At 34.0% G+C, this 14963-nt stretch overlaps 1 protein-coding gene across 2 annotated transcripts in view; it reads left to right on the top strand.

Annotated features, from left to right (window-relative positions):
- The window catches only part of tmem266 (transmembrane protein 266), a 95382-nt gene that overhangs the window by 32349 nt on the left and 48070 nt on the right, over window positions 1-14963 (top strand). The window contains exon 3 of one of the 2 annotated variants that reach the window (XM_051099428.1): window positions 3121-3309. The exons of the other annotated variant lie outside the window; for it this stretch is intronic. Within the exon in view, the coding sequence (XP_050955385.1) occupies window positions 3121-3309 (189 nt within the window). The remainder of the gene's footprint in view (window positions 1-3120; window positions 3310-14963) is intronic. 2 annotated transcript variants of the gene reach the window in all.

The following is a 14963-nucleotide window of genomic DNA, read 5'->3' as shown; positions in this document are numbered from 1 at the left end:
ATATGCACAATCTGCAAAATGTTAATTGTTTTACCAAAATACAAAATGCATGTTATTTTTTATTTATTACTGACCTGAATAAGACATTTCACATAAAAGATGTTAACATATAGTCCACAAGAGAAAATGATAGTTGAATTTATAAAAGTTAACCCTGTTCAAAAGTTTACATACACTTGATTCTTAATACTGTGTTGTTACCTGAAAGATCCACAGCTGTGTTTTTTTGTTTAGTGATAGTTGTGCATGAGCCCCTTGTTTGTCCTGAACAGTTAAACTGCCCGTCGTTCTTCAGAAAAATCCTTCAGGTCCCACAAATTCTTTGGTTTTTCAGTATTTTTGTGTATTTGAACTCTTTCCAACGATGACTGCATGATTTTGAGATCCATCTTTTCACTGAGGACAACTGAGTGGACTCATATGCAACTATTACAGAAAGTTCAAACGTTCACTAATGCTCTAGAAGGAAACACGATGCAATAAGAGTCCAGGGGTGAAAACTTTTGGAATTTGAAGATCAGGGTAATTGTAACTTATTTTCGTACAGTACAGGCAGTACTAAATGAAAAAAAATATGATATTTAGGCAAAATAAAAAAAAATGTACACATTTTCATTCTGTTCAAAAGTTTTCACCCCCAGCTCTTAATGCATTGTGTTTCCTTCTGGAGCATCAGTGAGTGTTTGAACCTTCTGTAATAGTTTCATGTGAGTCCCTCAGTTGTCCTCAGTGTGAAAAGATGGATCTTAAAATCATACAGTCATCGTTGGAAAGGGTTCAAATACACAAAAATGCTGAAAAACCAAAGAATTTGTGGGACCTGAAGGATTTTTCTGAAGAACAGCAGGCAGTTTAACTGTTCAGGACAAACAAGGGACTCATGCACAACTATCACTAAACAAAAAAAACACAGCGGTGAATCGTTCAGGTATCAACACAATATTAAGAATCAAGTGTATGTAAACTTTTGAACAGGGTTATTTTTAGTAGATTCTACTAGTATGGTCTCTTGTGGATTATATGTAAACATCTTTTATGTGAAATATCTTGTTCAGGTCAGTACTAAATAAAAAATAGCATGCATTTTGCATGCAAGGTGTATGTAAACTTTGACTTCAACTGTATAGTATTTCTGCTTCTGCACTTATTCCCAGTTTCTCTGAACAATAGTACAGGAAAGATGTCAGCGAATAAATGGGAAAACAATGTAACTTGTTACAGTGTGACTTGTTTGAAAAAGTAACTGAGATATTTAGTTGTAAATTTTAAAGTAATGTGTTGCTTGAAAAAAGTAATCTGATTACATAATTTACATTACTTGTAATGCATTACCATAACTCTGGGTTAAATAATAAAAATAACTACAAGCTACCTAAGACAAGTAGCTTTTTAAATTTATATTATTCACCACAAAACAATTGGTAAATATAATAATTGTAAATAAAAAAGTAAATATTACACTTTGCATGGACTTTTATGTAGGGTGCTAAATGAATCAGTGACTCATTTTAGTGAATTGGCTTGTTCACAAAAGTAAAATGCTTGATTTTGTACCCTACATAAAAGTCCATGCAAAGTGTAATATTTACTTTGAAATCACCCCATGGTTCCGAACATGAACCATGTTCCGAACAGATTGATTGATTAAATTCAGTCTAACTTCCCAATGCAAACAACTGTGCGTAACTAAATATTTTGTTTCCAAAACTGCAAAAACTTTTACACAGGCTTCAAATGAATCAGTGACTCATTTTAGTGAATTAGTTCTATTAAGTAGTTAATATAAATTAAGTAGTTTGCCAAAGTAAACTGCTTGATTTATATGAACCGTGTTCTGGACAGACTTTACTGATTTGAGTGTAACATCTCAATGCAAACAGCTGCGTTTAACTAATTATTTTGCTACCGAAAATTCAGGACTGCTACGGAAGGCATTAAATAAAGTGACTCTCTTTGGTGAATCAGTTCTTTTGAACGAAGCAGTTTGCTTCGTTCAAAAGTTAGTTCACCAAAAAATGAAAATTACCCCAAGATTTACTCACCCTCAAGCCATTATAATGGCAGTGAATGGGTGTCTATATTTTGAAGTCCAATAAAAGGCCTTCTGAAGTGAATCAGTGCGTTTGTGTAAGAAAAATATCCATATTTAAAACTTTATAAACTGCAGTCGTACAAGCGTTCACGAGAGGGCGACGTTCCAGCGGTTGACGTAGGACATGGTGTAGTAGAGGGTGAGCAAACCATGGGGTGATTTTCATTATCTCTTTAAGTAAAATGTTTTATTTGCATAACAAACCTGAATGGACCAATTCACTAAAATTAGTCTAACTTCCCAGTGAAATCTGCTATGCTAAACTACATTTTTTGCTCGCATAACTTCTACGCAATGTCTCAAATGAATCATTTTACTGAGTGAATTCTTTCTTTCGGCCGGTTTATGTGAATGAACTTTACATATTCAGAACAAACTTCAAATCTAAATTCCCAGCACAAACAAATGCACTAAATATTTCTCTACCAAATAATCATGATTTCTAATCAGGGCCTCAAATTAATCAGTGACTCATTTTAGTGAATCTTTCTTTATGGAAGCAGTCCAGAAAAGTAAAATGCTTGATTTACCTGAACCATCCGAATGAACTGTTTCATTAAAACCTTCCAGTGCAAACAATTGCACTTCAGTGAGTCATTTGCCGTCAGTGAGTCATTTTAGTGAATCAATTCTTATAGATAGTATGAATGAAGCAGTTTGCGGAGTTCAGCTGCTTGCTTTACATGAACAATCCAAATGAACTGATTCACTAAAATGAATCAACTTCCCAGTGCACTGATTGGAAATTGTTTAATTGAATGAAGTGCTTTCTGAAGGTGTTTAGGGTGGTGGCTGAAAAATATTTTGGTGAAAGATTATGATGAATCGATGCACCGATAAAACATTCACAGTAAGAGCAGAAACATGTTAAACAGTGCCAAGTGTCAGATTTCATTTCATAATCATTTTCATTTCGATAATCGGTAGATGGTTTCATTTACGGTAATCCAGGTCATTTTTTATGGTAATCTTATTTAAGACAGTTCATGTAACAAGACAATAGAGTAGTGTGTCCCGTGTGTCCCCAGGCCCCCTCAGCAGGCGGCAGCGCCGGATCTGGAGGTGATCTCCCAACAGGTGGAGGATGAAGGCCAGTGCATGGCTCCAGTGCAGCTGGTCAGCTTCGCCTATCGGGACCTTCCTCTAGCTGCCCTGGACCTCTCGCTGGCTGGATCCCAGCTAATTTCCAATCTGGACGAAGAGGACAACCAAGAGGGGTAAGAAACTGCCGGTACACCAGCGATACCGCACAGAAACACGTACACACACGTTTACGCAGTTGCGTAAGTGGGGACTTCCCATTGATTTCAGTGCTATGTAACTAACCCAAATCCAAAAACAGAAATTGTTAGAAGTGAATATAGACATTTAGACTCTTTGTGAACAGTTTTTCCTTTCAAACACACAAAAATGTGTTACAACAAAAAAAAGTATAATTTAGTAAAATATTTAATTAATACTAAAATATATATTTTAAAAAAAAAAAACATTATTTTGTTTTGTTTTGTAATGTCCCCAAATGGAGTTTTTCTGTTTGTTTGTTTTTCTGAGTGAAAATAGTTTCTCACCCATTTTATTTCATTGCAGCCATAAAGAATAAAAAAAATAAAAATTATTTTATATATATATATATATATATACATACACACACACATATAAATGTTTATATTTTATTAAATGCATATATTACATTTGTAATATAATATTTTTTTTGCTATTATTATAACTATATATATATATATATATATATATATATAGTTTTCCAAAAAAAAAATATATACACATATTTAATATTAAAATATATATATTTAAAAAAACTATTTATTTTATTTTATATTATGTTATTTATTTCTTTTTGTTTTGTTTTGCTTTTTTTGTTTTTCTGAAAGTTGTTTCTCACCAATTTTTTATCAGTGCACTCATAAATATTAAAATAATAAAAATATATTCAATTAATATTAAAAAATATTTTTTTCAAGAACATACGTTTTTTATTATAATTAAAATATGTAATTAATTAATTAAGATATTAATAAAAACATATATATATATATATATATATATATTTATTTGTTTGTTTTTATTTGTTATGGAATGTCCCCAAATTGATGTTTTATAAACTATTATTATTATTGTTGTTGTTGTTGTTGTTGTTGTTATTGTTATTTCGGTGCACCTATAAATAATAAAATATATATTTAATTAATATTTAAATATATATATTTTAAAAATTATTATAACTGTTATAAACATTAACATATTACTATTAACTAATTTTAATCAGTATGTACACACACAAGAACTAAAGATTTGAAGAACAAGATCATAAGCAAAATATAAAATTTTAGTTTGACATTTCCAATAGATCGTTTCTTAGTTTTATGCTACTCTACCATACCATACCATTTTGCGCGTCTCTTTGTTACCACTCTTTGTCACAGTGTCACTTTCAGTTATCATCGGATGAAGGATTCTGTCGAAACGTACGGCAGGCTGGAAGAGAAATATTCAGATATCCAAAAAATCAGGAAGAACAGCATACTCTCACTTAGATCAACGATACTGACTTTTAACTGGAATTTCTGGAATCCATTTAATGCTTGGCAGGGGTGAGGTAAAAATAAGCCCCAACTTGTCTTATAAACAATACTAGCAGTATCTAAAATAGCCGAGATCACAATCGTTATTGCGTCTGACATAAAGTAGTACTTTAAAGGAATTTGTTTATAGTACGCTGGCATACTGACACGATTCGTAATGCAGAACTGCATTGGTTTTATTATGTTGCGGATAAAAATAAACCCTAAAAGTGCTGAGAATTATTTTTTGGCTTGATATTTTATATTTACTTTTAAGATTTCTAATGGAAACTCAAACCAAAATTATATCTTGAGAGACAAACAAATAAGTGTTAGTGTGCTATTAAACTATCATGAGGCAGACAAAAATCCATAAATTGTTTTGAAAAATACATTTTAGCTTTCAAAACCGTTAAGCTTTTCAATAAGTGGATGCATTTCTGTCATTCGTAGCATTTTTTTTATTTGTGACTAGCATGCCTTTGTGATCCATATCATCCTGTTGCATCATTTTTCAGATTTTTAGATGCTTGTGTAAGTCTAGTCTCACAGAGTCAGACTTTTGATTATCGACACAAAGTCTGGACCGCTTTGCTGCCTGAGCAACATATAAAATGACCAATCACGGTTCAATCGTAACGTGTCGCTTCATTTTTTGAATCTTTCCTACACCGTGTCCCAATTGTTTTCAAATGCCGGATGTTTACCGCAGGAGGTTGGATTCTCGACTACTTCACACCATATTTTTAAATGCCAGCTTTCAGTGGGTGTATTTGTGTTCCTCGGTGGGTAGTGTGCAAATGTGGCTTTAAAAATCATCTGGCAGCCGCATTGCATGCTGGGAGTGTGGAGCACCCAGACCTCTATGGTGCTGACTGGGTTTTTGGCAGTCGACGCTGCCGTCCCGTCTGGGTAGCGTGACTCACCGTGGACGGCCACTGTGCGATGCTCTGCTACATGCAGGGAAAGTTGACAAACACCATAAGCTTAATTATGGCAGCCGTCACACTGTCCACAAGCCACGCCTGTGTGTGTGTGTGTGTGAGTGTGTGAGTGTGAGACAGATGGTCTGTGCAAACTCTCGAGTGTGTGATTGCGTGAGTGTGTTTCTGAGATGTCAGCACAGAGCGTTCTGTCTCTCACGACTCGCTCTGTCAGGTGACACACTCAGGTGTGACACATAACTGTCCTTTACTGTCATAACAGCCTAGCATTGTAAAAACATGAAGAGGTTTTTACTGCTTTTTTAAATTAGTGCTTTCAAGCGATTAATCGCAATTAATTGGATCCAAAATTAAGTTTTTGTTTAGATATTATATGTGTGTGTTATTACATATACATAAATAGATACACATGCATGTATATATTTAAGAAAAATGTTGTTTTTATATTAAACATATTTATGTATAAATTAAGTTATATGAATATAAATATTACACGTAAGATTTTTTGTGTTTTTGCAACCTAATATGTAAACTTTTAATTTTTGTTTATGTCATTTGTTATATTTTAAGTGTGCTAGCTAGATCAATTTTAAGCTATTCTTAGACATACAACTTTCGCCCTAAGTTTTGATTAAAGGGGTAGTTCACCCAAAAATGAAATTTACCCCATGATTTACTCACCCTCAAACCATTCTAGGTCTATATGATTTTCTCCTTGCAGACAAATACAGTCTGGCTCTTCCAAGTCTGGCTCTTCAAGCTTTATAATGGCAGTGAAAGGCTGTTGAGATTTTGAAGTCCAATAAAGTGCATCCATCCATCATAAAAAGTACTCCACACGGCTCCGAGGGAAGTGTTAGAGGGATAAAGTGTTAAATATGTATATTTTTCTTATGCAAACACATCTATTCACTTCTGAAGGGCTTTATTAACCCCCCAGAGCCATGAAGAGTATTTTTATGATGGATGCATGCACTTTATTGGACTTCAAAATCTCAACACCCATTCACTTCCATTATAAAGTTTGGAAGAGCCAGGATATTTTTTAATATAACTTCTAGGATGGCTTGAGGGTGAGTAAATTATGAGGTATTTTCATTTTTGGGTGAACTATCCCTTTAATGTCATTTGTTTTGTTATAGGTGTGCTATCTAGAATATTATTAAAGGGGTCATCGGATACTAAGTTCACTTTTACATGTTGTTTGAATATTAATGTGTGTTGGCAGTGTATGTACAAATCTATAATGATAGAAATCCATGCAGTGGTTTTTAATTAATCTGTAAAAATAATATCCCTTTTTTCAAATCGAGCCATTCTCAGATGCCTGTCATTGTAGCATCACACCGAAAGAGGCCGCTCCCACGATAGTTGATTGACATGAGTGTCTTACCTAAGATCAGTTGTACCTGTCCGCCCTCTTTGTTTCGATGCCAGAGCAGGGATGTAAGTTAGACAGGAATATCTCCAATTGAGCCATTGAGGTGTTGTGTTGCTGGATGTAATAATGAACGTAGTGGTCGTCATTTACTCCTGACATCTGAGCAGCTGAAGATGCAGTGGATTACGTTTGTTTGTGAAGGGAATGCGCCTCCCGATCTACATATATCCGTCTATGTTCACGCGAATCATTCATGATCCAGCTTCACTTACAGCAGAAGTGAGTATAAGGGGTTTTTTTTATGAATCTTGCGATCGCCTTTCCTAATAATGTGCTAGTTAGAAAGTTTAGCGGCTAAATGCGGCTAAAGTAAACAGGCTCGTCACTCCACAGAGAGAAGAGAGGGGCGGGGTGAGCAGAGCTCATTTGCATTTAAAGGAACAATCCCCTCAGAATGAGATGATTTTTGCAGAGCTGATTTTGACAAGGTAAAAAGGGTGTTTTTTTACACAACCACTGAGAATTTTTAACCAAAGTATATTATAGACTTTCCATTAAGACCCTAAAGAATCATGTCAATGGAAAATGGGCATCCGATGACCCCTTTAAGTGATAAAACGTTATCACTTGCAAATTTTTCGATCGTACCGTCGCATTAGTCCAAAATGAAATATGTTTTGATTGTCTGTGATTATATCACATCATACAGAAGTTTTGCTTTCTAAACTTTTTCTTAACTTCACGCCAAATTTAGTTTATTTGTTTTATGTTAGGTGTGATTATATCACGTCGCACAGTAGTTTCGCATTTTATCAAAGTTTACATTTTTTTCATTATCCTGATATGTGAAGTTTTGTTTGCTAAGTTTTGTTTATGAAATTTCTTTTATTTTAGTTGTTAAAACGATGTACTGTGACTAAATACATAGCCAATACAGTGTTATGAAAATGTTGAAAAAAAAACAAACATTTTGTTCTTTCTAGGATTTCTGTCAAGTATATTTTTTGTTAGGACATGCCTTCTTTCATGGATGCAGTACTTCTCATCACATTTGCTGAGTTATATTATCTACAAAACATTTTCTGATAGGAACTAATCACAACTGCACAGGTTTCCATAACAAGCTCAATCAAGTCTAAGGACTGAACCCTGTTAGATTAGTAGATTTCCATGTTACGGTTATTCCAGGACACTTAGTTTGTGACAGTTTCACCCCGCCAGCATATTGGCAGCTTTGTTTCCGTCTCCCGTAACTGTCATTACAGAAAGCGAGAGCACATTACCGTCACAGGTCATGTTTCTGCTATGACTCATATCTAAAGCATGTACACAATGATAGACAGGATGTATTTGCATGGTTTGATGTCAGTTTAAACCTTATTTGAACTAGGCTAATAATAGAAACATGCCACAATGACAGCTCATTTATTAGCCGAAACTATGGTGAACGCAAAACAATATTAGTATTTAAATAATGCATGGCTTACATTACTGCTTTTGCAGTTTCTTTATTTCTAGTTTTCTGTTTAGACATCTGTAACATCTTTGCTCGCAGTTATTATATTTAAGTGTAGACATGGTCCTTGAGATTTAATATTTTAACTGTATTATTATTATATTTGAAGGTTAGATAATGCATTTAATGCAAATATTTGCATCTCTTTAGAGTTAATTCACCAGTGTTTAGATTCTAATTGGTTTATTGAAAAAGGTATAAAACACTTGAATTTTATGGCCAAGCTGTAAAAAAGGTCACAGCACAAATTTGGCTGCACAAATTTAAAATGTAATTTATTCTTGTGATGTAAAGCTGAATTTTCAGCTTGACACTCAGCAAACATTTATTGTTATTATCAATGTTGAAAACAGTTGTGCTGTTCAAAAAACATTTATTTGAAACTGAAATATTTTGTAACATTATAAATGTCAATTCTTTTAATCATGACAAGCTCTTTGATCATAACAAACACCACAGCAGATGTTCAAGCGATCATGTAGTCTAGCACACTCACTGGTGGGCTGCACGTGGGCGGATGGTTGTAGTTGCGAACTTCAGGGGGCATTTGCAGTGCTGGCAGTCTCAGTGCAGGGGCAAGACATCCAATGTGTTGGCTATTATTAGCATGTGCTGGCACTAGGGCTTCCTGACCGGAACAGAGGGGTGGTGTGCATGTAGACTGGCCAAAATATTCATGCTTTCATCTATGTTTTTCAAAACAAAAGATACTTGACTGAGGAAAAAAATAATAATACTAAAATATGTTTAGTATCTAATTGTGATTTTCTATTTTAATGCTCTTGGTCTTTGGTTTTTGTTGTAATGAATGAGAAATAATGTGCTATTATGGGAAAAAAGTTAAATTATTTTGTAATGTGTTGGAAGGCTGCCCATATTTTATTTAGTTACATTTATTTATACAACAGTTGTGTCTGGTTATTGAATCTGATTGGCTGATTAGCTGTTGATATTACTGTCCAACAGAACACCAACAGCTGTTTCACCGTTTGTATCGCTCCGCTTCCCGAAGTTGCTGCATTTCTCTCAGCGAGTGTTATGGGGGACGCCCTAAACCACTATATTGTTAAAAATAATACTGTTTTGTGTCACAGAATGCAGTTTTTTGTGCGTGAATGTATTTGTTTGGACTTCAAATATGCGGTTTGTTCAAAAAGTTGTGGTGTTGATCGATTAAAAAAAAATTAACTACTTAATCACACATTTTTTTCTGAAATTAATTGTGATTAATTCAACCTAACATTAAAGTTTTTAATTATACTTTTTTATTGCAATAATTTCATATTCAATCTTCAAATTAATGTAGAAACAACAAAAATAATGTTTATTTTTAGTATTTGTTTTAATGCTATCTTTTTTTATGACTGAAGGCAAGTATCACTGATACCAACTGATGCCTTTATGAATTCTTTTCCTAATATTTAACCTTTGACTATAGCCATTCAACATTACATTATAATTGAGAGCTATCAATTTAACATTTATGACTTTAAAAAATAACTGCTAATTAAGTGAACTTAAAGGAGAGGTCCACTTCCAGAACAAAAATTACAGATAATGTACTCACCCCCTTGTTATCCAAGATGTTCATGTCTTTCTTTCTTCAGCCGTAAAGAAATTATGTTTTTTGAGGAAAACATTTCAGCATTTTTCTCCATATAATGGACTGATATGGTGCCCCGATTTTGAACTTCCAAAATGCAGTTTAAATGCAGCTTCAAACGATTGCAAATAAATGATCCCAGCTGAGGAAGAAGGGTCTTATCTAGCGTTATGATTGGTTGTTTTGATTAAAAAAAAAACATTTTAACTACTTTTTATCCTCATACGCTCATCTTGCCTTGCTCTTGTTGAACTCTGTGTATTCTGGCTCAAGACAGTTAGTGCATGTCAAAAAACTTCAATCGTATTTTCTCTTCAAAAAAATCATTTCAAAATCATCCTACATTGCTGCAGAAGTACCGACCCAGTCTTTTGAAAGTGAACATGCAAAGAAGATCAAACACCCTTAACAAAAAAGATAAAACAGCAATATAGGACGATTTTGTTGTTGAGGGAGAACATGAGATGGGAGTTTTTCAACGTACCTTAACTGTCATGATCCAGAAAAAGCGGATGGACGTTTGGCAATAAAAAGTATATAAATTGTATTATTTTTATGAAAATAACTGATCGTTTCGCTTGATAAGACCCTTCTTCCTCGGCTGGGATTGTTTACAACTCCATTTGGGATCGTTTGAAGCTGCATTTAAACTGCATTTTGAAATCTTTGTTTTGGAAGTGGACTTCTCCTTTCAAACAATCTTCACAGACATCACAGCAGCTGGTTATTAGGATATTTTGGCTGCTGTTACTTTAAAAGCTGCCGTTGCTGAACTTTAAGCAGATCTGATTCTGCTCTGAATGTGTCTTATAAATAATACTTACATGCACAATTTTAAATCGGCTTTAATTGCCTTTTTTGTAATTTAATGGCTTAACTGACTACATTACTACGACATTGCATACTCGTCGTAGTTTCATTTAGGTTTGAATATGATACAGCATTTTAATATAGCCTAATACAGCGCGTGGCGACACATTTTTTGTGTGCACTTGAAGAGTAAGTGCTACGAGCACAGTATAACGGCTGTCAGGACAGGAAGATTTGTTTTTACCGACATGTCCTGACAACATTTCATCTGACCGCAGCTCACTGATGTTCTACTGAAGCTCTGTACTGTTCCGCACTTATTTGACTTGCGCTGAGATGAAGTTGGAGCACGTGACTGAAACATCTTCCATTTGATTTGGAGACGTTCGTGAAGACGTAACTCTTTAGCAGTTGTGGGTGGGGAGGCAAAACCTAGCCCCACCCTGCTTTAATTGTGTTAAATATTTTTAACGCGTTAAACTGAAAAAAATTATCGCCTGCATTAACACACTAATTTTGACACCACTATAATAAAGTTAACTTTTATTTGAAAATTTGCATCAGCATTTCCGGACGTGTAAGCTCCAGAGCATTTTCGGCTGTTCAGCACAACTTGGCCAGATCTCCAGGATTTTACCGCCGGCTCAGATGTCTCTGTAGTGGTTAAAGTTGGGCAGTCTTTGGTCTCATTTATCCATTATTTGTTTCAGAGCAATTAGTTTTGGCAAAATCTCATCCTGTTTATGTAAATTCAGTGTTGTATATCAGACCTGTGTACTTTAGACTGAATTTCTTGAACTTTTATAATGGCTGTTGTTGTTTATTAAATAATATTATTCAATAAATAATATTTTATATAAATAATAGTAGTATTTAGTATTAGGAAACAGTGTGTGTGTGTTTTTGTGATGGTGATTTTAGTTGCGTTGCTCCGCCATCTTAAAGGAGAAGTCCACTTCCAGAACAAAAATTACAGATAATGTACTCACCCCCTTGTCATCCAAGATGTTCACGTCTTTCTTTCTTCAGTCGTAAAGAAATTATGTTTTTTTGAGGAAAACATAATTTCTCCATATAATGGACTGATATGGTGCCCCGTACAATCAGCTTTCAATGAAGCAACTCAACATTCCTTCTTTACTAGTTCTAAAGTGACATTTTCGAATTAGTAAAGCGTCCTTGGGTTTTTGAAGGGCGCTATATAAATAAAACATTATTAGTATTATTATTATAATAGTGGAGGCTTGGGCTCAGCTGTTCAACTGTCAAACTTTGATTTGAATCTGTGGTGGAAGGACGTAGTTCTACACAAAAGTGGGCTTTTAAAGACACTCCATTGTTATTTTGTTGATGCCTTTACACACTCGTGCCATCGACCTGTTGTATAAACGCAATATCACACCTGTAGACGTCAGGTATGGCTGTGTATCGACACGCTGTGATTACCTACGGCCGAATCACAGCCGTGCCGATATACAGCCATATCTGACATCTGCTCGTGTGCTTATGTATACAACAGTTCTTTCTGGTCCTCAAATCTGATTGGCTGAGAGCCAGGTTACAGTGGTGCGATATTGTAGTGATAACAGCACTCCAACCGTTTCACCGTTTGTATCACTCCGCTCGCTGTATTTCTCACAGCGAGTGTCATGGCGGATGCCCAAATCCACTATAATTTTATAAATAAAATTGTTTTTGTGTCACAAAAGGTAATTTTAAAAGTTTTTTAGGCAAGAATGTAGTTGTTTAGACTTTAGTAGTAGTTTAGTAGTTGTTTGATAAAGATAACATCTATTTTAAAAAATGTCTTCAAATTGCTTTGATGTTTTCAGAGATTTTAATTTGTAGATGAACGTCAATAGATTTTTTTTTTTGTCATTCAAAAAGAGTTTTTATCTTGCTATCATCTTGTTTTTTCATCTGTGAAAAATGACGCAAATCATGACGAAATCTTTTTTTTTATCATATTATCATAATCAGATTTGTAAGGTGTTTATATGTACTTTAAGTACTGAAATAATGTACAGATAAATTTGTGCTCTTTATTCTATAAACTCAAATTTAGCACTGAAGTGTGACATCCTCATAATTTTTGTGAGATTAATGGTGTGCTTTTCAAATAAAGAGTCTTTTAGAGATTCAGCAGATATTTTATGCTTAGCTTTGTTGTTGTTGTTTTTGTGTTTTATCTTCTCTATCCCTTTCCTGAAGTGCTGAGGTTTGTCTGCTGGCTATGACAATTGTTTTTAGCTTTTGCTTGCTTGCTCTTTGCCTGACATTGTCAGTGGAGCATGCTCTTTCCTGCTGATCTGAGACCAGCCGCTCCCTTTATTATTACATTTATAAGCAGGGGATGTAAGAGATATGTGTCTTAGATCAGCATGCAACTTTTGACATTCACAGCGGTCACTGAAAATCAGTCTGTCCTATTTGCTTTTGACCCAGAACCCGCAAATAAAAGTGGGCAATTCTCAAAAGACTACTCAGAAAGAATTATTATGCATTGTTATGCATTTGAGGCTTCTTTATTGGGCATTTTATCATTATTTGGAGTAGTTTGCCAACCTTGTAGACTGAGTGACCTTGGAGTTGGGAGCTGTTCTTGGAGTACAGGATTTATTTGCCATTGCTCATACTTCGGGACAGGAATTAGAACACCTCTAACCATAAATATTAAACTTTCGATGTCTAACTTGTCCCTTGACCTTTGTATCATAGGTATGGATTATACATATGCATAATTTATATCTTATACCAAAAAACTCTAGGACAAATTAGCAATCTCAAAGTAAAGGTGGTGTATTTTTTGTTAACTCAATTTCTTTCAATTTCTTTATTTTTATTATTACTATATATTCATTCATTAAATGATCAAATCATCAAGTATATTAACTTTGTGGTATATGGCAGCAAAAAAGAGGTTGTTATGGTGAAGTATCAGCCTTACTTTCCAGCTTATGGTTTACTTGTTTCTAAAAAATAAAGTTGCAATATGAGATACAGATGCAATAGTGAAATATTGCATTAAAAAATAAGTTGCATTCAAAAATATGTCGCAATCGTGATGTTTAAAGTCAGAATTGTTAAATGTAGTCACATTCTCAGATGTAAAGGTACGATTTTAAGAAGTCAAGTCATAATTGTGAGATTTAAAGTTACATTCTTAGATATAAAGCTACAATTACAAGAAATAAAGTTGTATTTGTTCGATTTAAAGTCACATTCTGAGATGAAAAGACAAAATTACAAGAAGTTTAGTCGTAGTTGTGAGATTTAAGTCACAATTTTAGCTAAAAAGCCACAAATACAATAAATTATGAAGCAGTTATCAGATTTCAAGTCACATTCTGAGATAAAAAGCCATGATTACAAGAAATTAAGTCACAGTTGTGATAAATTCACATTTTAAGCTAAATAGCCACAATTACAAGAAATTACATCAGAAGTGTAAGATTTAAAGTCACATTATGAGATAAAATGCCACAATTACAAGAAATTAAGTTGCAGTTGTGAGATTTGAAGTCACATTTATAGCAATAAAGCCACAATTACAAGAAATAAAGTTGCATTTGTTCGATTTAAAGTCACTTTTATAGCTATAAAGCCACAATTACAAGAAATTAAGTTGCAGTTGTGAGATTTAAAGTCTCATTTATAGCTAAAAAGCCACAATTAAAAGAAATAAAGTTGCATTTATTCGATTTAAAGTCACATTCTGAGATAAAATGCCACAATTACAAGAAATTAAGTTGCAGTTGTGAGATTGAAAGTCACATTTACAGCTATAAAGCCGCAATTACAAGAAATTAAGTAGCAGTTGTGAGATTGAAAGTCACATTTATAGCTATAAAGCCACAATTACAGGAAATGAAGTCGCAGTTGTGAGATTTAAAGTCACATTCTGAGATAAAAAGCCACAGTTGCAAGAAATTAATCCGCAGTTGACATTTAAAGTCACATTCTGAGCTAAAGAGCCACAATTACAAGAAATTAAGTAGCAGTTGTGAGATTGAAAGTCACATTTATAGCTATAAAGCC

This window comes from Labeo rohita, chromosome 25 (assembly GCF_022985175.1).
Source record: "Labeo rohita strain BAU-BD-2019 chromosome 25, IGBB_LRoh.1.0, whole genome shotgun sequence".
NCBI classification, from domain to species: Eukaryota; Metazoa; Chordata; class Actinopteri; order Cypriniformes; family Cyprinidae; genus Labeo; species Labeo rohita.
Note: the sequence above shows the minus strand (reverse complement) of the source record. Positions and strands in the feature narration are given on the sequence as shown.